The sequence below is a fragment of the Aquarana catesbeiana genome, linkage group LG01 (genome assembly GCF_042186555.1).
Source record: "Aquarana catesbeiana isolate 2022-GZ linkage group LG01, ASM4218655v1, whole genome shotgun sequence".
Taxonomy (NCBI): Eukaryota; Metazoa; Chordata; class Amphibia; order Anura; family Ranidae; genus Aquarana; species Aquarana catesbeiana.
The window spans coordinates 971,089,629-971,112,452 of NC_133324.1; the positions used below are offsets into that span (position 1 = coordinate 971,089,629).

The 22,824-nt window shown below is 44.0% G+C and overlaps 1 protein-coding gene across 5 annotated transcripts in view; it reads left to right on the forward strand.

Moving 5' to 3' along the window:
- LOC141122866 (uncharacterized) overlaps positions 1-22,824 on the forward strand; it is a 77,854-nt gene that overhangs the window by 41,874 nt on the left and 13,156 nt on the right. For all 5 annotated transcript variants that reach the window (XM_073612010.1, XM_073612015.1, XM_073612012.1 and 2 more), the window contains 3 exons: positions 9,968-10,061; positions 20,974-21,068; positions 22,472-22,503. In XM_073612010.1, the coding sequence (XP_073468111.1) occupies positions 9,968-10,061; positions 20,974-21,068; positions 22,472-22,503 (221 nt within the window). The remainder of the gene's footprint in view (positions 1-9,967; positions 10,062-20,973; positions 21,069-22,471; positions 22,504-22,824) is intronic.

A 22,824-nucleotide genomic window follows, 5' to 3' on the forward strand; every position in this document is an offset into this window, starting at 1 on the left:
ATAGGTAATAGCAGAATGTCCAAATGTCCTCAAATGTGTACAATGTGTATTTATATCTTTGTATTATGACAATTCTTACCTGTCCAGTGGGCTGCCAATAGTGTAACTAAGGAGGGTCTGTTCAAAGTAATACCCATTATTTAGGCATTCATCTCTCAATGAAGTGAAGAGGGTTACCTGTCCAAGATTTCCACACACCCCCTATAATGTTAGAAATGGCCCATGAGAGGGGGGAGGGGGAATATGATAGGTGTACCTTATACTTTGGCGTTGTTAAATTCCCCTTAATAAATGCTATCTGGAGGTTGCCCCATAATGTTTGTGTCTAATCTGCTTGCCATGTTTCAGAGTAAAAATAGTAATGTTTATTGTTTTTTCCTTAACAGTTTCCTTCCACGCCACAGGAATGGCAGACTGTGGCCTCCCACTTTGCCGAGCGGTGGGACTTTCCTAACTGCGGAGGGGCAATTGATAGGAAACACGTCCACATCGTCCCACCACCCAACTCGGGGTCGTACTATTATAATTACAAGGGGTTCAATAGTATAGTGATGTTGGCGGTGGTGTCCGCTAATTACGACTTCTTGTATGTGGACGTGGGGAAGAATGGCCAGATGTCTGATGGTGGAGTCATCGCCCAGACGGAGTTCTACAGGCGTCTCCAGAATGGCAGCTTGGACTTGCCAGCTCCAGAGGACAATGTGGAAGGACTCCCATTTGTGTTCGTTGCTGATGAATCGTTTGCGCTGGGGGACCACCTGATGCGGCCATTCCCAATGAGGACCCTCACCCCGGAACAGAGGGTTTTTAATTACCGGCTGGCCAGAGCCCGAAGAGTGTTGGAGAACACATTTGGAATCCTGGCCAGCCGGTTCCGACTATTTATGACACCCATCCATATGGCGGAGTATAAACTGAAGCATATTATACTTGTGTGCTGTGTGCTCTATAACTTTTTAAGGAAACATTCGGCCAACTATGCTGGCTCAGTTGGGCCTGAGGCCAGAATCATACATCAAACCACACTGACGGCGCTTGAAAGTGGCCGTCCCGGCTTGCCCTCCCTGAGTGCCCGTGATGTCCGGTAACGCTACCTGGAGTTCTTTGCAGGTAGGGGGGCTATCAATATGCCAGACAATCTGTGAAGCCTTTTTATAATAATAAAAAAAAAAGAAATTCTTTGTGGACATTTACTGCTTGTGTTTGTTTTAGCTGACCCTGACAGAAATGTGTTGAGTCCAGAAAATGTCGTGATTGTGTAACCTTATTATACAAAGCACTGTTGGCTGATATTTCCTAAATGCAAAAACACATTTCACTACAAGTGCACTTGCAACTGCACTGAGACTGCACTTGTAGTGCAAAGAGGATTTGCCCTTAGGAAATAACCCCCATTTTTGCTGAAAACAGCAATTACATCACCCCAAAAGTGTTGTAGTGTTGAGACAATAATCCACACATTCTTGAGTAACCAACTTTTTTATACCTGCACAATCACATGTGCATTTACCAAAGGTTTTTAAAACAAACCAACATGTTTGTTGTATAACAATTTTTGGAGTAGCATTATCAAAAATCGAAATGTCCATTTAAGATAAAACAGGCCTGTGTAAAACCAACAAGAAAGCCAAAAAACTTGAACTTACAAAGTTCACATATGGTAAAACCTGAAGGCTATATCAGACATCAGTATTTAGGAACTGGGTTTGATATAGCGTTCAGATGGGGGGAAATCCCCCCTGGAAAAGCCAAATTTGGAAGATGCACACCAATTTACGAATGTCAACATGTGGTAGCTGCCATCAGGGGGGATCAAGGGATGTGTTTTGGGGGAGCAAGCCCTTCCTCAACCCTACTTTATAATTGAGGAAGGGGTTGCACCCCCAAAACGCGTCCATTGATCTCCCGTGATGGCAGATAGCACATGTTGACACACTGTGTGCATCCTCCAAATTTGGCTTTTCAAAACATTGCAAAAAGTTTTAAAAGATTGGACCACAATCCAAAAAGTGATTTTGTGGGGTTTTAAATTCGCCCCAAAACATCAATGATGTTATTATTTTTTTTAATCACATCATTGATTTTTTGCTGTATGTTTTGCAGTTCTACATTACACCCCATGATCTCCCCGATCAGGATCTGGGCACTTTCTGATGTGAAAGGATCTGGATCCCTAACATCACGATCACCTAAAAAGAGAGAAACAAAACAAAAACAGGTATCAAAAATCTTCCACCATCCATCTCTTTTACCTGAGCCTGTGGTCGCAGACACTCACCTGTTGTGGTGCCAATCTCCACCACATCTTCTTCCTCCTGCTCTTCTTGGGTTGGTGTTAGTTCCCCTTCTTCCAGAGGTGGGGGGTCTGTGGTCTCCTCGGATGAGGGGTGTCCTCCGAGTCTTTTCTCCCCTATGTAAAACAAAAATGGTATAATTAGCACACAGATATTTGATGGCAGAACTAGAAATAGGAAACATTGCTTGGAAGTGGGGTACAATTGTCTATTTTGGCAGAGTTCCAAGATGTATTTTTTTTATTGGCCTTTGTCAAGCTGCAATACTTTACCTGTTTGGTACAAGCTTCACAGATGTAGCCCCCCCTATAGTATACACTGGAGCACCTGTGTGGCCCCCCTAATAAAAATGGTGTTCTTGTGTCCCACACTAGTGCTCCAGTGTCCAGATGTGAAAACAGCTGCTCAGTGTCCTCTCCTTACACACAATCTAGTTTGCATTTCATTCGAGTAACAAACCCATCTACACAAACAAATATTTGGCATCCAAGTAGGCCCAAAAAAATTGTGGGAAAATGCATATGGCCTAAACAATGGTGTTTTAGAGGCCGAAAGAAAAATGTTTAATACGAACGAATAATGGGCCCATGAACATTAAAGTTGCCCTTTTAAACGTTACAATTAATAAAAGCATATGGAGCAGCACGAATGGAATAAAGACAGAAAGAATAGGAACACAGCACAACTACTTACTTTTTTGCAGCACTCTCCAGATCTTTCGGTACTGCTCTGGCTCTCTCAATTTCAGGTCTGACCACCGCTTCCTGAGCTGATCTTTCGATCGTCGTACCCCGAAATTCTTGTGCAGACTTTTGATCACTTTCGCCATGATCTTGGCCTTTCTGATATTGGGGTTGGGGTAAGGCCCATACTTTCCGTCATAGTCGGACTTCTTCATGATGTCGACCATCTCCAACATCTCCCCAAAGGACATATTTGTGGCCTTAAAACATCTCCTTCTGGATCGGGACGTGTCCGGATCCGGGCTTTCCTCCTCCTCCTCGTTCCTGCAATTATCACGCACCTGCTGTGACTCCGCCATGTGCTCTTCCCCCACTGCGCCGAACGAAAAAGGGGCAGGGAATAGACTAGAAAGAACGTCAGGGGCAGGCGGAGTTACACGCATGCGCAGTGTATATAAAGCGTAACACACGTGCGTATTACGTACGATCTGTGAGCGGAGGAAGGAGCATTGGACGTGCCGATCGTAAGAATGAAGGTAAGAGACAAACTTCTGCCTATACTGCTTCTACATTGAGGCCTATATAGTAACAAGATTAGGAGAGTTTTGTCTGACATTAGGCTTTGTCTTGTGTTGTGTCTTGCAGTGAACATGGATATGCTACTGAAAGATAATGACTTCATGTCAGTATACGTAGATATGTTAAGGGAGCTGCCCTGTCTGTGGGAGATTAAACACCCCCATTTCAAGAACCAAGCAAAGAGGAAGGCAGCACTGGAGCAATTGTGTGAAATTGTGAAGCAGGTGATCCCCACGGCAGACATCACCTATTTAAAGAAATTAATTGGTGGCCTGAGGAGCACATATCTAAGGGAGCGCAAGAAAGTTCAGGATTCACAGAGATCCGGAGCAGCAGATGACATCTATGTCCCCAGGATGTTGTACTACGACAGGCTGCATTTTCTGGCAGGCCAGACTGAACCCAGGCCATCCCTCTCAAGTCTTCCTTCCACGCTTCCTTCCCCCCCGGCTGAGGCTTCTGACGCCCAACCTGGGCCTTCCAGGCAACAACACAAGGAGGAGCCCAGATTGTGCCAGGTATAGCATTCCTCTAAATGTTTCTGCTTGTACAATCAATGATGTTAACTAGATGTTAGTTGGGAGTACTAATTTATGATTGTGATTGATGAAGCAACAACTAAAACCATGTCCCTTTTTCATACACAGGGAAGTCTCAGCCAGGAGGTGGCCGGGCCGAGCCGGCTGGCTGATCTGCAGGTCCCTTCACCCCCACTGGAAAAAGAAAGTGGCAGTAGGAGGAGTGCCCTAGAGGAGGCTACCAGAGGACTCTTTTGGAGGGCTACAGAGGTCCTGGGAGCACGACAGACCATGGAGGAGGACATTGCTGCCGTCATTGCATATAAAATGCAGAGGATGGAGGAGGGACAACAAGTCATGTGTGAGGCGCTCATATCGGAGGCTCTTAAGAAAGGTATGAGGAGCCAAATTACAGCTCAGACACACCTTTGCGATGGTCCTCCTCCTCCTCCTGCAGGTCCTCGTCCTCCCTCTCCTCCAGGTCCTCCCAGTCCTCCTCCAGGTCCTACTCCTCCTCCTGCCACATCTCCAACTGCACAGCCACACCTGGGAAGGAAGCGTGAAAGGAAAACCAGAAAGTGAGGACCCTGGATCCAGTCTGGTCGGCCAAAAAATGCAGCCTCTTGTGGTACCACAGCCTGGGGACATACATGTCATCTGCTGCTATCCGGATCTCTGCGAATTCTGGACCAGACTGCCCTCCCTTACATATGGACTCCTCAGGCCACCAATTTTGATGTTCAAGAGTTGATGTCTGCCATGGGGGTCCCAGGCTTCGCTAATTTCTCCTGTTGATCCAGCGTTGCCTCCCTCTTTGTTTGGTTCTGAGCCCTTAATAAAGGATTTTTGTTTTGAATTATACTCTCCTATGTGTTTTACTTCAAAAATGACAGTTGGTTTGTGAGGATTCAGGTACATTTCAAATATACAATGTGAAATGAACAAGGGACACCAACACCAAACAATCTCCTGGAGATTAAATAATAAAAGATATCAATGGTATTGGGGTAACTTGACACACAAAACACACACAAAAATATTCTGGAGTAAAAATAAAAATAACATTGAACAAAGATCAGCCTTTGAAAAAATACAAACATTAAATAAAAAAAAAAAAAGGCTTAAAATCCACAAAAAAATTAAATAAAAAAAAAAAATATGTCAGATGTGACAACTAATAACAATATATTCAGGGAATCCCAATAAAAAAACAAAAATAAAACTTTGTGAGAAGTGTGTGTGAATATGAGCAGCAAAACTACTTCATTCTTGTCACATTATAAAGAAGAAGAGAGTGCGCTGTATTAAACCATTTTTAACATTGCAGCGTGACGAAAGTGCTGTATCCATTGCGAACGCTAAGTTTACCAGAACGAGCTGTTCCGTCTTGGAATTTCTTCTGAGCATGCGTGTCACTTTGTGCGTCGGAACAGGCCACACACGGTCGGAATTGACGCGATCAGATTTTGTTGTCTGAAAATTTTATCTCCTGCCCTCCAACTTTGTGTGTCGGAAAATCCGATGGAAAATGTCCGATGGAGCCCACACATGGGTCGGAATTTCCGACAACACGCTCCGATCGGACATTTTCCATTGGAAAATCTGACCGTGTGTACGGGGCATTAGAGTGGGTTCTCCCATGAGTAGGAGACCAAGCTGAAGCTCACTATATGTTGAGGCAATGTGCAGATGGATGCCATTTGGTTGAAGTCCTCGATGTGTCTGAAAACCATTATTCAACCCAATCAGCACCTTCAAACATTGTGCCCAGTTAGCTGGGATAACAGATTGGGGCATCTCAAACAGAAGCAATGCATCGCTCAGAGCAGTGGAGCCATGGTATGTAGCTGGAAGCTGTATTCCAGGTGCCCAAGCTGTGGTGTCCTCCCATCCACCAAAAGACAATATAGGCAACAAAAAAAAAAAAATAGCTGGCAAGAACCTCAAACATCTTTATTATGACATCCCAGGGAGTAGACAGACAGTGTCAGATGCATTTCGGCAATAGTTGTGCTGTGAACAAGGCTTATCACTGAAACGCATCTGCCACTGTCTGTCTACTCACTAGGATGGCATAATAAAGAAGTTTAAGGTTCATGGAGTTGCCAGTTTTTTTTTTTCTGTTGACTAGATTTGGACATCTAATTCCCTTTCACAGAGGTCACATTACTGCCCCTGCTGATGACTTTATCTACTTTTCTCTCTAGAAGGATGGTGACATCTTCTTTCAGGCATCATCCAAGGTCACTGTCTACCTCCTGGACTGAGATTCTGGTTCAGAGATGACACAATCATGTAAATCCTGATGACATGGTCTCACTCTAGGCAATTGAACTGAAGCTCAGGGAAAGGGGGGGGCTTACTGATGAAAAAAAAAAAAAGATGGAGCATTGATTGGAAAAATTATACTGATGTTGTCAGAGATGTATTCATGCAGATGTGTAAAGATACTGACAGGTCCACTGTAAGAGACTCTGCCTCCTTCCCCAGTGCTTGCAGCAGCTGTTCTTTTCTCAGATTGAGTGAAGTTATCCTCTCTCTCTAAGAAAGGGGCAGCCTGTGTGTTTTTTTGTTGGAGTAGATCAGTCAGAAGTAGGGATCAGATGAATATAGCTGGGTTTGGTTTGAGAAGGGTTCAGGGAGCTTAAGGATGATCTGGTGCCAAATTCCCACATCTGAACCCCATTAAAGTCAATGGGAGTCATGGGAGGCTGGGTACTGCCATGGGGGATCAACACCAAGCAAGCAAGAAAAAAAAATGTTTGGTGGGAGCTGCAATTTTAATAATGGTTAAAGTAAAACATTAAAATGTAAAATTCCTTTAACCACTTCAATACCGGGCACTTCCCCCCATTCCTGCCCAGGACAATTTTCAGCTTTCAGCGCTGTCGCACTTTGAATGACAATTGCGCAGTCACGTAACACTGCACCCAAACTAAATTTTTATCATTTTCTTCCCACAAACAAAGCTTTCTTTTGGTGGTATTTGATCAATTCTGGGGTTTTTATTTTGTTGCTACAAAAGACCGAAATTTTTGAAAAAAAACAAGTTTTTCTTTGTTTCTGTTATAAAATTTGGTTTTCTCCTTTACTGATGGGCACTAATAAGGCAGCACTGATGGGCACTGATAAGGTGTCACTGATGGGCACTGATGAGTAGGCACTGATATGTAGAATTGATGGGCACTGATAGGAGGCACTGATATGCAGCACTGATGGGCACCGATAGGTGGCAATGATATGCAGCACTGATGGGTACTGATGGGCATTGACAGGCAGCACTAATTGGCACTGATAAGCAGCACTGATTGGCACTAACAGGTGGCATTGATGGACACTAATAGATGGCACTGATGGGCAGCACCAATTGGGCAGGTACTGACAATTGTTAATGCTGGGAACTGATTGGCACTGTGATGGACACTGATTGGCACTATGGTGGGCACTGATTTGCACTGTGGTTGGCACTGGCACTTAATTGAGCACTGACAGGAGTTAATGATGGGGCACTGACTGGCAGCGGCTGGGCACTAATTGGCAGCTGATGGGTACATTTGATAGGGGCACAGACCCCCCCTCTGACAGGGAGAGCCGCCGATGGGCTCTCCCAGTCAGTACAAACCGATGAATGCCATTTACCTGCACTTCCTGGTTCACGCGATAATCAACTGTGATTGGTCACAGCTTATCACGTGGTAAGAAGTCTGCATCAGAGGCTTCTTACCACGATCGGAGATGCAGTGTCAGACTGACATGACGCACTTGCGGGTGCGTGCCAGCATATTATCCTGCTGGATGTCATATGACGCCCAGTCAGAATAACAGAACCACTTCCCGGCCACCAATCTTCTATCTGCTATAGGCCGGGCGGGAAGTGGTTAAATAACATGTCTGGATTCCCTGGCAACACCGACATTTACAAAGAAAAAATGCTGTTAAATTGCTGGCAAATAACAGTTTCCAGACCCTTATCTTGATGGGGGTCTGGTATGATGATGGGGGGTCTGGTATGATGATGGGGGGTCTGGTATGAATTCCAAGGGGGACTCCAAGCAAGAGCAAAATCCATAGCAGACCCTTATATATCAATGCAGCCTGGCAGGCCAGAAAAGTAGGGGGTCAGTCACGTACTTCCAACCTGCTTCCCGAACCATACCAGGACACATGCCCTTAATATAGGGAAGGGTCCATTCCAGTGGTGTTTCCCATAGCAAAGCACCTTTTCCCCATGATGATGAATACCAGAGCCTCCTCCCCACAACCCTGGCCCAGTCTGTGGATGGGGGGGCTTATCAGAATCTGCTAATTACAGTTTCCAGCCTCTTACTTTTGATTGTAAACAAATGGCTGGGGATTCCCTTCATTCACACCAGACCATTACCCTACATGAGGGTCTTGTAAAAATACATACTAGACCCTTATCTTGATGGGGGTCTGGTATGATGATGGGGGTCTGGCAGGATGATGGGGGTCTGGTAGGATGATGGGGCTCTGGCAGGATGATGGGGCTCTGGCAGGATGATGGGGGTCTGGCAGGATGATGGGGGTCTGGTATGATGATGGGGCTCTGGCAGGATAATGGGGCTCTGGCAGGATGATGGGGGTCTGGCAGGATGATGGGGGTCTGGTATGATGATGGGGGTCTGGCAGGATGACGGGGCTCTGGCAGGATGATGGGGCTCTGGCAGGATGATGGGGGTCTGGCATGATGTTGAGGGTCTTGTATGATGATGGGGGTCTGGCATGATAATGGGGGTCTGGCATGATAATGGGGGTCTGCTATGATGATGGGGGTCTGGCATGATGATGGGGGTCTGGCATGATGATGGGGACTCCAAAACAAAATCCATAGCAGATCCTGAAAAACAATGTAGCCTGGCAGCCAAGAAAAGTAGGGGGTCAATCATGTGCTTCCACCCCGTTTCCTGAACCATACCAAGCCACATGCCCTCAATATAGGGAGGGTACCATTCCAGTGGTGTTTCCCATAGCAAAGCACCTTGTCCCCATATTGATGAATACAAGCGCCTCCTCCCCAAAACCCTGGCCCAATCTGTGGGTGGGGGGGTTATCAGAATCAAAGTCCCTTTAACAATAAAAGGGCCCCTAAATACCAGCCCCTCCATGTGAAAGAGAAAGGGGTACACAGTGTCCCTACACAGTCACAAAACACGTGTAGATAAAAACACACCTTTTGACAAGTGTTTTATGAAAAAAAAAAATGTCCCATTATGAAAATCCATTATCACTCACATCATCCAGGGACAATCATGATGAACATTGCCCACCAAATTGCTAAAAGAAAAAACCTGCCAACTGATGGGCTTGTCTTATCCCATCGCTACACTCACAACAAATGGCAGCTCTGGTCCTGTCTACTAAATGTAAACAATAGAGTGGGGTATTCCCAAAATATTGCCAGGTGGTTATATCTGGGAAATGAGGTAATCTCCTGTAGCTGTTGACATGACCATATTTGGTCAGTGATGTCAGTGCTATCTCCGCCCCTTTGATTACATGGCTGGAAATTCCTGGCCAGCAAGTGAATGAGGCTCGATGATGTCACTGACTGCTAAAGACATGGCTGGTGCCTGCTGCTTCCTTCACAACCTCTAACAGGGGAAGAATGAAGCTCCGATATGTAGCGGTAGACAAAACACTACTCTATATGACATTTGTCTCCTGCCCAGGCAGATAAAAGGCTGGATCAGCTAAGAGCTCTCTGAGATCGATGTTCTGTCCTATTCTATGATTTGTGGCTTTAAGAGAAAAAGAAAGATGGCTTACAAAATGTTAGTAAATCTTGTTGATCTGGTAAAATGACTTTCAGGGGAACTACAGACCAACGTGTGGAGGAGCTGTGTAAACTCTGCTTTGTTTTAATTATTTTAAGGTAAGGAAACCAGCGATCCTAGCGACGATGATGATGAGGATGATGATGAGCAGAATGAGAAGAAGGATGATGATGGTAATGATGAAAACAATAGGTGAGAAACTGTGGATATCTCACCATTTTTTTTTCCATTATTGTTTCATAGGTGGCAAAAATACATAAAAAGGCAACAAGTTCTTCTAACAGGTCCACAGGCCAGTTAGAATAGTTGTGCTAAAAATAGGGTTGGAAGGGGTTGGGAGGGTGTAATGAGGAATGTATTAAATACACAACTCTACCTCCAGTATCTCCTCTATAATGAACCTCTCCTCTTCCTGTCAGGGCTGGGCTCAGCCCTTCCTTCTCAAAGCTGGCAGCTCACCTGTCGGCTAATTGCCAGCTCCTATCTCTCCACAGTTACTCAGCTGTTGATGATATCCTGCTCGTCAGTCCTGCCTACTTAAGCCATCCAGGCCAAAGGATCTCTGCCTTCACCTTGGTCAACATCACAGAAACTATCTCCTGCGTTCTTGTTTAAAGACTTGCTTTGCTGACTGTAAGGGCTTACCTAGGTTGGAGTCCATGATGCAGAGATGTATGCTCACCCTTGCTAGTACACACAGCCCACGGTAACAGGGTAATAAGCTACCTGGGCTGTGAATCTGTGCACGGGGGCTTGACAGGAATTAGCCAAAGGGTAGTCGAGGTAAAGTCGTAGTCAGGGATTCCAGAAGACAGAGTAAATGATAAGCAGAGCCAGGGTCAGAAGCCGGAGTCAGTCTTGGAACGCTGTAACAGAACACAGGAATACTGAAACCTTAGGCAAAACAGGAAACAAGAGACAATGAACTGACAAAGCCCTCAGAGTGAGGTAGTGTTTTATACCCAGCTGATTGGATAAACTGCCTCAGCTGAACCAGGAGTGACAGGTACAATCAGAGTATCGCCCTCAGTACTTCATGCAGAACTTGGCATAGCTGGAAAGCAGGCTGAAAGGAACTGAGGTGTGGCTCAGAGGCAAAGTAACAGGAGCAATAAACAGGCAGTCATAGGTTCAATACCTCCTTGAGCCCCTTGGGCGTGACCACGCCTGGCCGTCTGCATGGCACGGTAGGGATCGTGACACTGACATTCCTTCTGGCTCCTCTATACTGAGCCTCTCCTCTACCTCCAGTATCTTCTCTATACTGAGCCTCTCCTCTACCTCCAGTATCTTCTCTATACTGAGCATGTCCTCTACCTCCAGGATCTCCTCTATACTGAGCCTCTCCAGTATCTTCCCTATACTGAGCCTCTCCTCTACCTCCAGTATCTTCTCTATACTGAGCCTCTCCTCTACCTCCAGTATCTCCTCTACACTGAGCCTCTCCGCTACATCCAGTATCTTCTCTATACTGAGCCTGGCCTCTACCTCCAGTATCTCCTCTATACTGAGCCTCTCCTCTACCTCCAGTATCTCCTCTATACTGAGCCTGTCCTCTACCTCCAGTATCTCCTCTATACTGAGCCTCTCCTCTACCTCCAGTATCTTCTCTATACTGAGCCTCTCCTCTACCTCCAGTATCTCCTCTATACTGAGCATGTCCTCTACCTCCAGGATCTCCTCCATACTGAGCCTCTCCTCTACCTCCAGTATCTCCTCTATACTGAGCCCCTCCAGTATCTCCTCTATACTGAGCCTCTCCTCTACCTCCAGTATCTCCTCTATAATGAACCCCTCCAGTATCTCCTCTATACTGAGCCTCTCCTCTACCTCCAGTATCTTCTCTATACTGAGCCTCTCCTCTACCTCCAGTATCTTCTCTATACTGAGCATGTCCTCTACCTCCAGGATCTCCTCTATACTGAGCCTCTCCTCTACCTCCAGTATCTCCTCTATACTGAGCCTCTCCAGTATCTTCCCTATACTGAGCCTCTCCTCTACCTCCAGTATCTCCTCTATACTGATCCTCTCCTCTACCTCCAGTATCTTCTCTATACTGAGCCTCTCCTCTACCTCCAGGATCTCCTCTATACTGAGCCTCTCCTCTACCTCCAGTATCTCCTCTATACTGAGCCTCTCCAGTATCTTCCCTATACTGAGCCTCTCCTCTACCTCCAGTATCTCCTCTATACTGAGCCTCTCCTCTACCTCCAGTATCTTCTCTATACTGAGCCTCTCCTCTACCTCCAGTATCTCCTCTATACTGAGCATGTCCTCTACCTCCAGGATCTCCTCCATACTGAGCCTCTCCTCTACCTCCAGTATCTCCTCTATACTGAGCCCCTCCAGTATCTCCTCTATACTGAGCCTCTCCTCTACCTCCAGTATCTCCTCTATAATGAACCCCTCCAGTATCTCCTCTATACTGAGCCTCTCCTCTACCTCCAGTATCTTCTCTATACTGAGCCTCTCCTCTACCTCCAGTATCTTCTCTATACTGAGCATGTCCTCTACCTCCAGGATCTCCTCTATACTGAGCCTCTCCTCTACCTCCAGTATCTCCTCTATACTGAGCCTCTCCAGTATCTTCCCTATACTGAGCCTCTCCTCTACCTCCAGTATCTCCTCTATACTGATCCTCTCCTCTACCTCCAGTATCTTCTCTATACTGAGCCTCTCCTCTACCTCCAGGATCTCCTCTATACTGAGCCTCTCCTCTACCTCCAGTATCTCCTCTATACTGAGCCTCTCCAGTATCTTCCCTATACTGAGCCTCTCCTCTACCTCCAGTATCTCCTCTATACTGATCCTCTCCTCTACCTCCAGTATCTTCTCTATACTGAGCCTGTCCTCTACCTCCAGTATCTCCTCTATACTGAGCCCCTCCAGTATCTCCTCTATACTGAGCCTCTCCTCTACCTCCAGTATCTCCTCTATACTGAGCCTCTCCTCTACCTCCAGTATCGCCTCTATACTGAGCCCCTCCAGTATCTCCTCTATACTGAGCCTCTCCTCTACCTCCAGTATATCCTCTATACTGAGCCTCTCCTCTATTTCCAAATTTCCAAATTACAATAGTAACAAATTTAAAGTAATCCAAAATAACGAAACAAAATTTTGGACAGAATTCAAACAGTTTTCAAATCAAATTTCAATAGTTTTCAAATAGAATTTGAATTTCTGAAGATAAATAGGAATAGAATAGAAAAGAATATAATGGAATAGAAAAGAATAGAATAGAAAAAAAATTAGAATATAGTAGAGGAAAACAGAACAGAATACAAAAAAAAAAGAAGAGAAACAAATAGAATACAAAAAAAGGGATAGAATAGAAAATAAAAGAATAGAGTAAGGCAGAACAAAATAGAACAGAAAGTAAAAGAACAGAATAAAATACAATAGAAAATAAAGGTATAGAACAGAATAAAAAAATAAAATAGAAAGAATATAACCATCTTCTCAAATTTGAATTTCAAATAGAATACATTAGAATTTTAATACAATGGAAAAAAAATAAAATAGAAAAGAATAGAATAGAATTTAAAAAAATAGAATAGAATAGAAAGAATATTTCCCAAAATTTGAATAAAATTATTTCGAATTAGAAAAGAATAGAAAAGAATAGATTAGAATAGAATAGAAAATGAAAGAATTAGATGGAACAGAATTAACCAGAAGAGCGTAGAAGAGAAATGAATAGTATAGAAAAAAAAAAAACAATAGAATAGAATATAACCATCTTCAGAAATTCAAATTTCGAATAGAAAAAAATTTGAATTTTAAAGGAATAGAAAAATAAAAGAATAGAATTAAAAAAAAAAAAACAATAGAATAGAATGGAATATATAAAATATAACCATCTTCAAAAATTCCAATTTTGAATAGAATAAATTTGATTTAGAATGGAATTTGATTTGAATGCAATTCAAATGGAATTACAATGGAATTCAAATTGAATTCAAATTGATTTGAATTTTCCAAATTTGGTCGAATTGAGTTCAATTTGACCGAATTCGGAAAATTAAAATTGATATGAATTCAAATAAACTAAACAAATTCCAAAAATGAATTAAACAAATTTAACTAAACAAATTTATGTAAATAACGAATCAAAATGATGCTGGGGGAAGAACTCCTCCAGTGAGAGTGGGGGGGGGGGGGAGCGAAGGGAAAGGAAAGACAGATTCTGGTGGTAGGGGACTTAATTCTTAGAAAGACAGAGAGGCCAATCTGTAACAAAGACCTGAAGCGCCGAACAGTATGTTGTCTACCAGGCGCTCGGGTTCGGCACATCACGGATCTGGTGGACAGATTACTGGGAGGGGCTGGGGAAGACCCGGCTGTCATGGTGCACGTTGGCACCAATGACAAAGTCAGAGGCAGATGGAGTGTCCTAAAGAACGATTTTAGGGACTTAGGAGCTAAATTGAGGAAAAGGACCTCCAAGGTAGTATTCTCAGGAATACTACTGGTACATCGAGCCACACCAGAAACACAGAGGGAAATTAGGGAAGTAAACAAGTGGCTGAGGAGCTGGTGTAGTAAGGAGGGGTTTAGGTTCCTGGATGCGATGGGGGGGGCCCAGAGGTAGAGATAGTCAGCGTGGAATATATTCCAGAGGGTAGTATTGGGGGCATTAGTTGACTAAAGTACATAAACCAAAGGCAAGTATAGTCCTAGTTGCAATCTTGGAACACCCAATAAGAGGATAGTATGCGACCGGTCTAAACTATGTGGCATTTCCACCAATGCCAGAAGCCTGGCGGACAAGATGGGTGAACTAGAGATACTGTTGTACGAAGAAGATTTGTATTTTGTGGGAATTTCAGAGACCTGGTTCAACAGCTCTCATGATCGGCTGGCAAACATTCAAGGGTATACCCTTTTATGCAGGGATAGAGAGGGTAAACAATGGGGAGGGGTATGCCTATATATCAAGAATAATGTATAAGTGAATGTGAGAGATGACATCACTAAGGGAGCTAGGGAGGAGGTGGAATCCTTATGGGTAGAGATCCAAAGGGATGAAGCTAAGGGTAAAATAATACTGGAAGTATGCTATAGGCCTCCTAACCTGATGGTGGAAGGGGGGACAGATCTCCTATCACAAGTTGGATTAGCAGCAAGGATGGGAGGTGTCATAATGGGGGATTTTAATTATCTAGACATAGACTGGGCGGAGGGAACCACGCGTTCGTCTAAGGCTCGCCAGTTCCTAAATGCCTTGCAGGACAATTTCATGGTTCAGATGGTAGATGCACCAACTAGAAATAAAGCGTTACTAGATCTACTGATTACCAACAATACAGACCTGATCACAGATGTGGCAATACGGGGCAATTTAGGAAACAGCAATCACAGTTCAATTGGCTTTAGTATAAATCACACAAATAGGAAACATAACGGGGAGTACAGAGACATTGAATTTCAAAAGAACCAACTTCCCTAAACTATGAACCTTGTTAGAAGGCATAAATTGGGATAAAATCTTAGGAACAAAGAACACAGAGGAGAGATGGGTTTGCTTTAAGAGCGTATAAAAAAGGGCATTAGTCAGTGCATCCCAATGGGTAATAAATTTAAAAGAGCGAACAAAAGTACTGAATAAATGAATGAATAATTTGTAAAGTGCAGCAAATGCGAACTGAAACAAAAGTCCTGGATGGCTTAACACCAATGTAAAAATGCATATAAAAGCAAAAGAGAAAGCCTTCAAAAAATACAAGGTTGAGGGATCATCGTCAGCATTCAAAAGTTATAAAGAATGCAACAAGATATGTAAAGGTGCAATTAGGGGGGCTAAATAGAACACGAAAGACACATAGCGGCGGAGAGCTAAAAAAAATTCCAAGAAATTCTTTAAGTATGTAAACAGTAAAAAAGGGAGGACAGACCATATTGGCCTCATAAAGAATGAGGAAGAACATCTGGTTACAAAGGATGGGGAGATGGCACAGGAAGCACCTTCATGATTAACAGAGGACAGAATTAAAATTAGACTTGGGAAAATTAACATTAATAAATCACCGGGACCAGATGGCTTGCACCCGAGGGTACTTGGGGAACTCAGTCAAGTAATTGCTGGACCATTGTTCCTCATTTTTACTGACAGTCTACTGACCAGAATGGTATTAGGTGATTGGAAAAAAGCCAATGTAGCACCATTATTTAAAAAGGGCCCAAAATACATCCCTGGAAATTACAGACCAGTTAGCCTAACATCAATAGTATGCAAGCTCTTGGAGGGGATGATAAGGGACTATATACAAGATTTTATTAATGAGAACGGTATCATTAGCAGTAATCAGTATGGATTCATGAAGAATCGTTCTTGCCAAACCAATCTATTAACCTTCTATGAGGAGGTGAGTTGCCATCTAGATAAAGGAAGGCCCGTAGACGTGGTGTATCTGGATTTTGCAAAAGCAATTGACACAGTTCCCCATAAACGTTTACTGTACAAAATATGGTCAGTTGGCATGGACAATAGGATGAGTACATGGATTAAAAACTGGCTACAAGGGTGGGTCAGAGGGTGGTGATAAATGGGGAGTATTCGGAATGGTCAAGGGTGGGTAGTGGGGTCCCCCAGGGTTCTGTACTGGGACCAATCCTATTTAATTTATTCATAAATGACCTGGAGGATGGGGTAAACAGTTCAATCTCTGTATTTGCAGGCGATACTAAGCTAAGCAGGGTAATAACTTCTCTGCAGGATGTGGAAGCCTTGCAAAAAGATCTGAACAAATTAATGGGGTGGGCAACTATATGGCAAATGAGGTTTAATGTAGAAAAATTTAAAATAATGCATTTGGGTGGCAAAAATATGAATGCAATCTATACACTGGGGGGAGAACCTCTGGGGGAATCTAGGATGGAAAAGGACCTGGGGGCCCTAGTAGATGATAGGCTCAGCAATGGCATGCAATGCCAAGCTGCTGCTAACAAAGCAAACAGAATATTGGCATGCATTAAAAAGGGGATCAACTCCAGAGATAAAAGGATAATTCTCCCACTCTACAAGACTCTGGTCCAGCCGCACCTGGAGTATGCTGTCCAGTTCTGGGCACCAGTCCTCAGGAAGGATGTACTGGAAATGGAGCGAGTACAAAGAAGGGCAACAAAGCTAATAAAGGATCTGGAGGATATTAGTTATGAGGAAAGGTTGCGAGCACTGAACTTATTCTCTCTGGAGAAGGCACGCTTGAGAGGGGATATGATTTCAATTTTTAAATACCATACTGGTGACCCCACAATAGGAATGACAAGACCCATGGCCACCAAAATTAGAAGAAAAGAGGTTTAACCTTAAACTGCGTAGAGGGTTCTTTACTGTAAGAGCGGCAAGGGTGTGGAATTCCCTTCCACAGGCTGTGGTCTCAGTGGGGGGCTTCGATAGTTTCAAAAAACTATCCTGAACGACCGCAACATACAGGGATATACAATGTAATACTGACATATAATCACACACATAGGTTGGACTTGATGGACTCGGACTTGATGGATTGAGATAAACCATTGGGTGCTGGCGTGGGCATCTTGAGTACAGGAAACCGGCAGTGAAGCTATGCAGCTTCACAGCCAGTTTCCTACTGCACATGCGCAAAGCACGCTGCGCTTTGTGAATGAGCCTGAGGCTACAGGGACCTGTGAAGTGTCCCAGAAGGCTGCGAGGAAAGAAGGGGGGGGCCTTCTGGCTCAGTTCACCTCTGTAAAAACCAGCTACCCGCTCCCCCCCCCCAAAAAAAATGTCAAATGTGGCAGTGGAGGGGAGGAGGATGCAAACAAGCACAGCTTCCCCTTTTGGGTGGAGCTAAGCTATAAGTCCACGATTTGCCAGTAATCCACAAATGCAATAAGTCAATAACTGTCAGCTAAGTGTCCATAAGAGTCCTCAGGTTTCAAACCCCATAGGGAATCCAGACTGGGCCCCCAAATGGGGACACAGTCCGACAGAATAACAACCTACAACTTGGCAGTAGGGATGAGCTTTGAGTTTGAGTCGAACTCATGTTTGACTCGAACATCGGCTGTTCGCCAGTTCGCCGAACAGCGAACAATTTGGGGTGTTCGCGGCAAATTCGAAAGCCGCGGAACACCCTTTAAAAGTCTATGGGAGAAATCAAAAGTGCTCATTTTAAAGGCTAATATGCATGGTATTGTCCTAAAAAGTGTTTGGGGACCCGGGTCCTGCCCCAGGGGATATGGATCAATGCAAAAAAAAGTTTTAAAAATGGCCGTTTTTTCGGGAGCAGTGATTTTAATAATGCTTAAAGTCAAACAATAAAAGTGTAATATTCCTTTAAATTTCGTACCTGGGGGGTGTCTATAGTATGCCTGTAAAGGGGCGCATCTTTTCCGTGTTTAGAACAGTCTGACAGCAAAATTACATTTCAAGAGGAAAAAAGTCATTTAAAACTACTCGCGGCTATTGCATTGCCGACAATACACATAGAAGTTCATTGATAAAAACGGCATGGGAATTCCCCACAGGGGAACCCCGAACCAAAATTTAAAAAAAAATTACGTGGGGGGTCCCCCTAAATTCAATACCAGGCCCTTCAGGTCTGGTATGGATATTAAGGGGAACCCCATACCAAAAAAAAAAAAGACGTAGGGGTCCCCCTCAAAATTCATACCAGACCCTTATCCGAGCACGCAACCTGGCAGGCTGCAGGAAAAGAGGGGGGGACGAGAGAGCGCCCCCCCTCCTGAACCATACCAGGCCACATGCCCTCAACATTGGGTAGGGTGCTTTGGGGTCCCCCCTAAAGCACATTGTCCCCATGTTGATGAGGACAAGGGTCTCATCCCCACAACCCTGGCCAGTGGTTTTGGGGGTCTGCGGGTGGGGGGGGTTTATCAGAATCTGGAAGCCCCCTTTAACAAGGGGACCCCCAGATCCCGGCCCTCCCCCCTGTGTGAAATGGTAAGGGGGTACAAAAGTACCCCTACCATTTCACAAAAAAACTGTCAAAAATGTTAAAAATGACAAGAGACAGTTTTTGACAATTCCTTTATTTCTTCTAACTTCTTTCTTCCTTCATGCTTCGATTTCTTCCTCCATCTTCTTCGATGGATGCGTAGCGACCCGAGAAGAAGATGAAGAAAAGAAGATGAAGACAAGGAGGCGCCGCGGAGGAAGATGCTGGACGAGAACACCAGAAGAACCATAACAACCAGTAGAACCAGAAGAGGAAGAAACCGAAGCATGAAGGAAGAAAGAAGTTAGAAGAAAGAAGATAGAAGAAATAAAGGAATTGTCAAAAACTGTCTCTTGTCATTTTTAACATTTTTGACAGTTTTTTTGTGAAATGGTGAGCCCTTACCATTTCATACAGGGGGGAGGGCAGGGATCTGGGGGTCCCCTTGTTAAAGGGGGCTTCCAGATTACGATAAGCCCCCCGCCCACAGACTCCCACAACCACCGGCCAGGGTTGTGGGGATGAGGCCCTTGTCCTCATCAACATGGGGACAAGGTGCTTTAGGGGGGACCCCAAAGCACCCTCCCAATGTTGAGGGCATGTGGCCTGGTACGGTTCAGTAGAAGGGGGTGCTCTCTCTTTTCCTGCGGCTTGCCAGGTTGCATGCTCGGATAAGGGTCTGGTATGGATTTTTGGGGAGACCCCACGCCAATTTTTTTTAAAATTTTGGCGCGGGGTTCCCCTTAAAATCCATACCAGACCTGAAGGGTCTGGTATTGAATTTAGGGGGACCCCCACGTCATTTTTTTTTTAATTTTGGTTCGGGGTTCCCCTGTGGGGAATTCCCATGCCGTTTTTATCAATAAACTTTTATGTGTATTGTCGGACCAGCAATTCATTAATAGCCGCGAGTAGTTTTAAATGCCTTTTTTTTCTTTGAAATTTCATTTTGCTGTCAGACTGTTCTAAGCACGGGAAACATGCGCCCCTTTACAGGCATTCTATAGACACCCCCAGGTAGGAAATTTAAAGGAATATTACACTTTTATTGTTTGACTTTAAGCATTATTAAAATCACTGCTCCCGAAAAAAAGGCAGTTTTTAAAACTTTTTTTTGCATTGATCCATGTCCCCTGGGGCAGGACCCGGGTCCCCAAACACTTTTTAGGACAATACCTGCATATTAGCCTTTAAAAGGAGCACTTTTGATTTTGAACGTTCGAGTCCCATAGACTTCAATGGGGTTCTAAAGTTCTTGCGAAGTTTTGGTCTGTTCGCAAGTTCTGGTGCGAACCGAACCGGGTGTGGGGGGGGGGTGTTCGGCTCATCCTTACTCCTGGGACACTGAGGAGCCCCTTTTTATGTGGATCTTTAGAAAATTGTTGGGGAAAATCTAACCAATCAATTTCTCAGATCCACCACACATCTACATTATAACAATTCAGCTGAGAAACAGCACAGTGAGCCCAGACAGCTGCAGAATGTGAGACAGCACAGCAGAAAAGTTCCTTCAACTCTTCTGTAGGCACCTGGTTACACCAAAGTTTTCCTTCATCCAGAGTGAAGGGAGCTCTAATACAGGAGGGGGTGTCACTGGCCAGATCACCGGGTGAAAACAGAGAGAAAAAAGCCTACAAATGAAAACAAATACAGCCGCTCCATCTAATGATTGGTAAGCTACTATATATGGCATGTCTGGTTTTGGGTTTATTACCACTTTAACTTCATGTTGGGTGAGGGCAGTTGAGTGCAGTAACACTGTGAGCCCAGGTTGTGCAGTGATGTCTGGACTTGGGGCTGTCTTTAATATTGATTGGACCCTGGGCAAACAATTTCTTGGGCCCTCCCCCAAATTCACTTATCAACTATTTGCAGGCAGCGTGGGCTCAAGGGTAGCTGCTTTGGGCCCCACAACAATGACCGAGCCCCTTTTGCCCTGCCTTAAAGATTGTCCTGATTGGACTCAGAGGAAGGGGTTTGAATGCTGATCATCATTCAGTGTGGAGGTCTGGTGACATCTAGTGGCTGAAAGAAGTTGCTCGGGAGGTCCACTCAAGATTGAAGGTGAGTATTACAGCCAAAGTTGCTTTTGTGTTTTATTTTAATAGGCTATTGATATTTATTTATGTATTTATTTATTTATTTACTTACTCTCTTTTTAAGCTGGTATTCTGTTTCAGGTTTCAAATTCTGAAGATTGTCCTCCCTTGTGTGGCTGTGGTGCTCATTGTGGTTATCTGCGCTTTTCTCTGGGGGAAAAATCGAAATCGTCAACGTAAGGAGAAAATGATTCTAATCTCTGGTCGGTCATTTTCTTCCAAAGTTTAATTTTCCTATAGGGAGTGAGAGATCCCCTTCCCTGTGCCCTAGGTAAGGCAAGGACCATTTCATTCCAGCTAAGAGAGGATTTCTGATTGGTTAATCAGGTCTTTGAACATCATTGACATATCCAATAGGACAAGCAATTGTTGCTAGCTGCCATAACCCCGGAATTTTCAGACACGGCGTGCGTTTCTCTTTATGATAAAAGTGGTCCATGTGGCAGATTTGCCGCAAGATCACTTTTATAGGTGGCACGAGAGGCCCCCCTCCTGCCGCGCTCCGGTCGTCTCCTCCGCTTACCAGAGCCGTCAGTATCTGCGAAGACGATTGCGTCTGCTCCTCTCAATGCCTGGATGCCGAGTGAGGGAAAGATGGCCCCCGCTTGGCTCCATAGCATTGGAGAGCAATGCTCTTAAAGGGGAATTTTTTTTTTTTTTTAATTATATTAATTTTTTTTTTATTATTGCATTTTAGTGTAAATATGAGATCTGAAGTCTTTTTGACTCTGGATCTCATATTTAAAAGGTCCTGTCATGCTTTTTTTCTATTACAAGGGATGTTTACATTCCTTGTAATAGGAATAAAAGTGACCCATTTTTTTTTAAAGGACAGTGTAAAAATAAAAAAGAAAAAGTAAAAAAAAAAAAAAAAAATGTTTTAAAGTGCCCAGTCCCGCCGAGCTCGCGCGCAGAAGCGAACGAATACGTAAGTCGCGCCCACATATGAAAACGGTATTAAAACCACACGTGTGAGGTATCGCCGTGATTGTTAGAGCGAGTGCAACAATTCTAGTAGTAGACCTCCTCTGTAACTCAAAACTGGTAACCTGTAGAAATTTTTAAACGTTGCCTATGGAGATTTTTAGGGGTAAAAGTTTGTCGCCATTCCATGAGTGGGCGCAATTTTGGAGGCGTGACATGTTGGTTATCAATTTACTCGGTGTAACATTATCTTTCACGATATAGAAAAAAATTGGGCTAACTTTACTGTTGTCTTCATTTTTACCTCAAAAAAGTGTATTTTTTCCAAATAAATTGCGCTTGTAAGACCGCTGCGCAAATACGGCGTGACAGAAAGTATTGCAATGACCGCCAATTTATTCTCTATGGTATCTAAAAAAAATATATAAAGTTTGGGGGTAAGTAATTTCTAAGTAATTTTCTAGCAAAAAAAATGATTTTAACTTGTAAACAACAAGTGTCAAAAAGAGGCTCGGTCCTTAAGTGGTTAAGATAAGAACACCAATTATTTTGGATTCCAACACTGTGAACATGACTCTGATCAGTCATTTAGCACTGGTGACTTTGTTTTCCCTTTACTCACAATAACTGTTGCATTGTCTATTTTTTTCCCCAGGAAACCTCGAGATAGGGGGCGCTAGTGATCGGGTAAGCATCCTATTTGGTTTATTGGGTGAAGGAAATTATATGATTGGCTGATCTTACATGGGGATAATTGTGGACCCTCATAATGTCTCTAATGTCTCTCTCACACAGCCGGTTGGTCTATTCCTCCATCCTAGCTTGTACCACGATAGTAAAGATAACTTGCCACAAATTTGTGGCAGTGTTGAATTGTAAGTCTTGTTAACTTGCTGCACATTTTCACTGGCATGTTGTACACTTGCAGAGCACTTGAAGCACAAGGTCTAGTTGACCCTTTCCCAATTTGTAGCAAATTTGCGTGGCAAGTCTCTAGCAAGAGCAAAG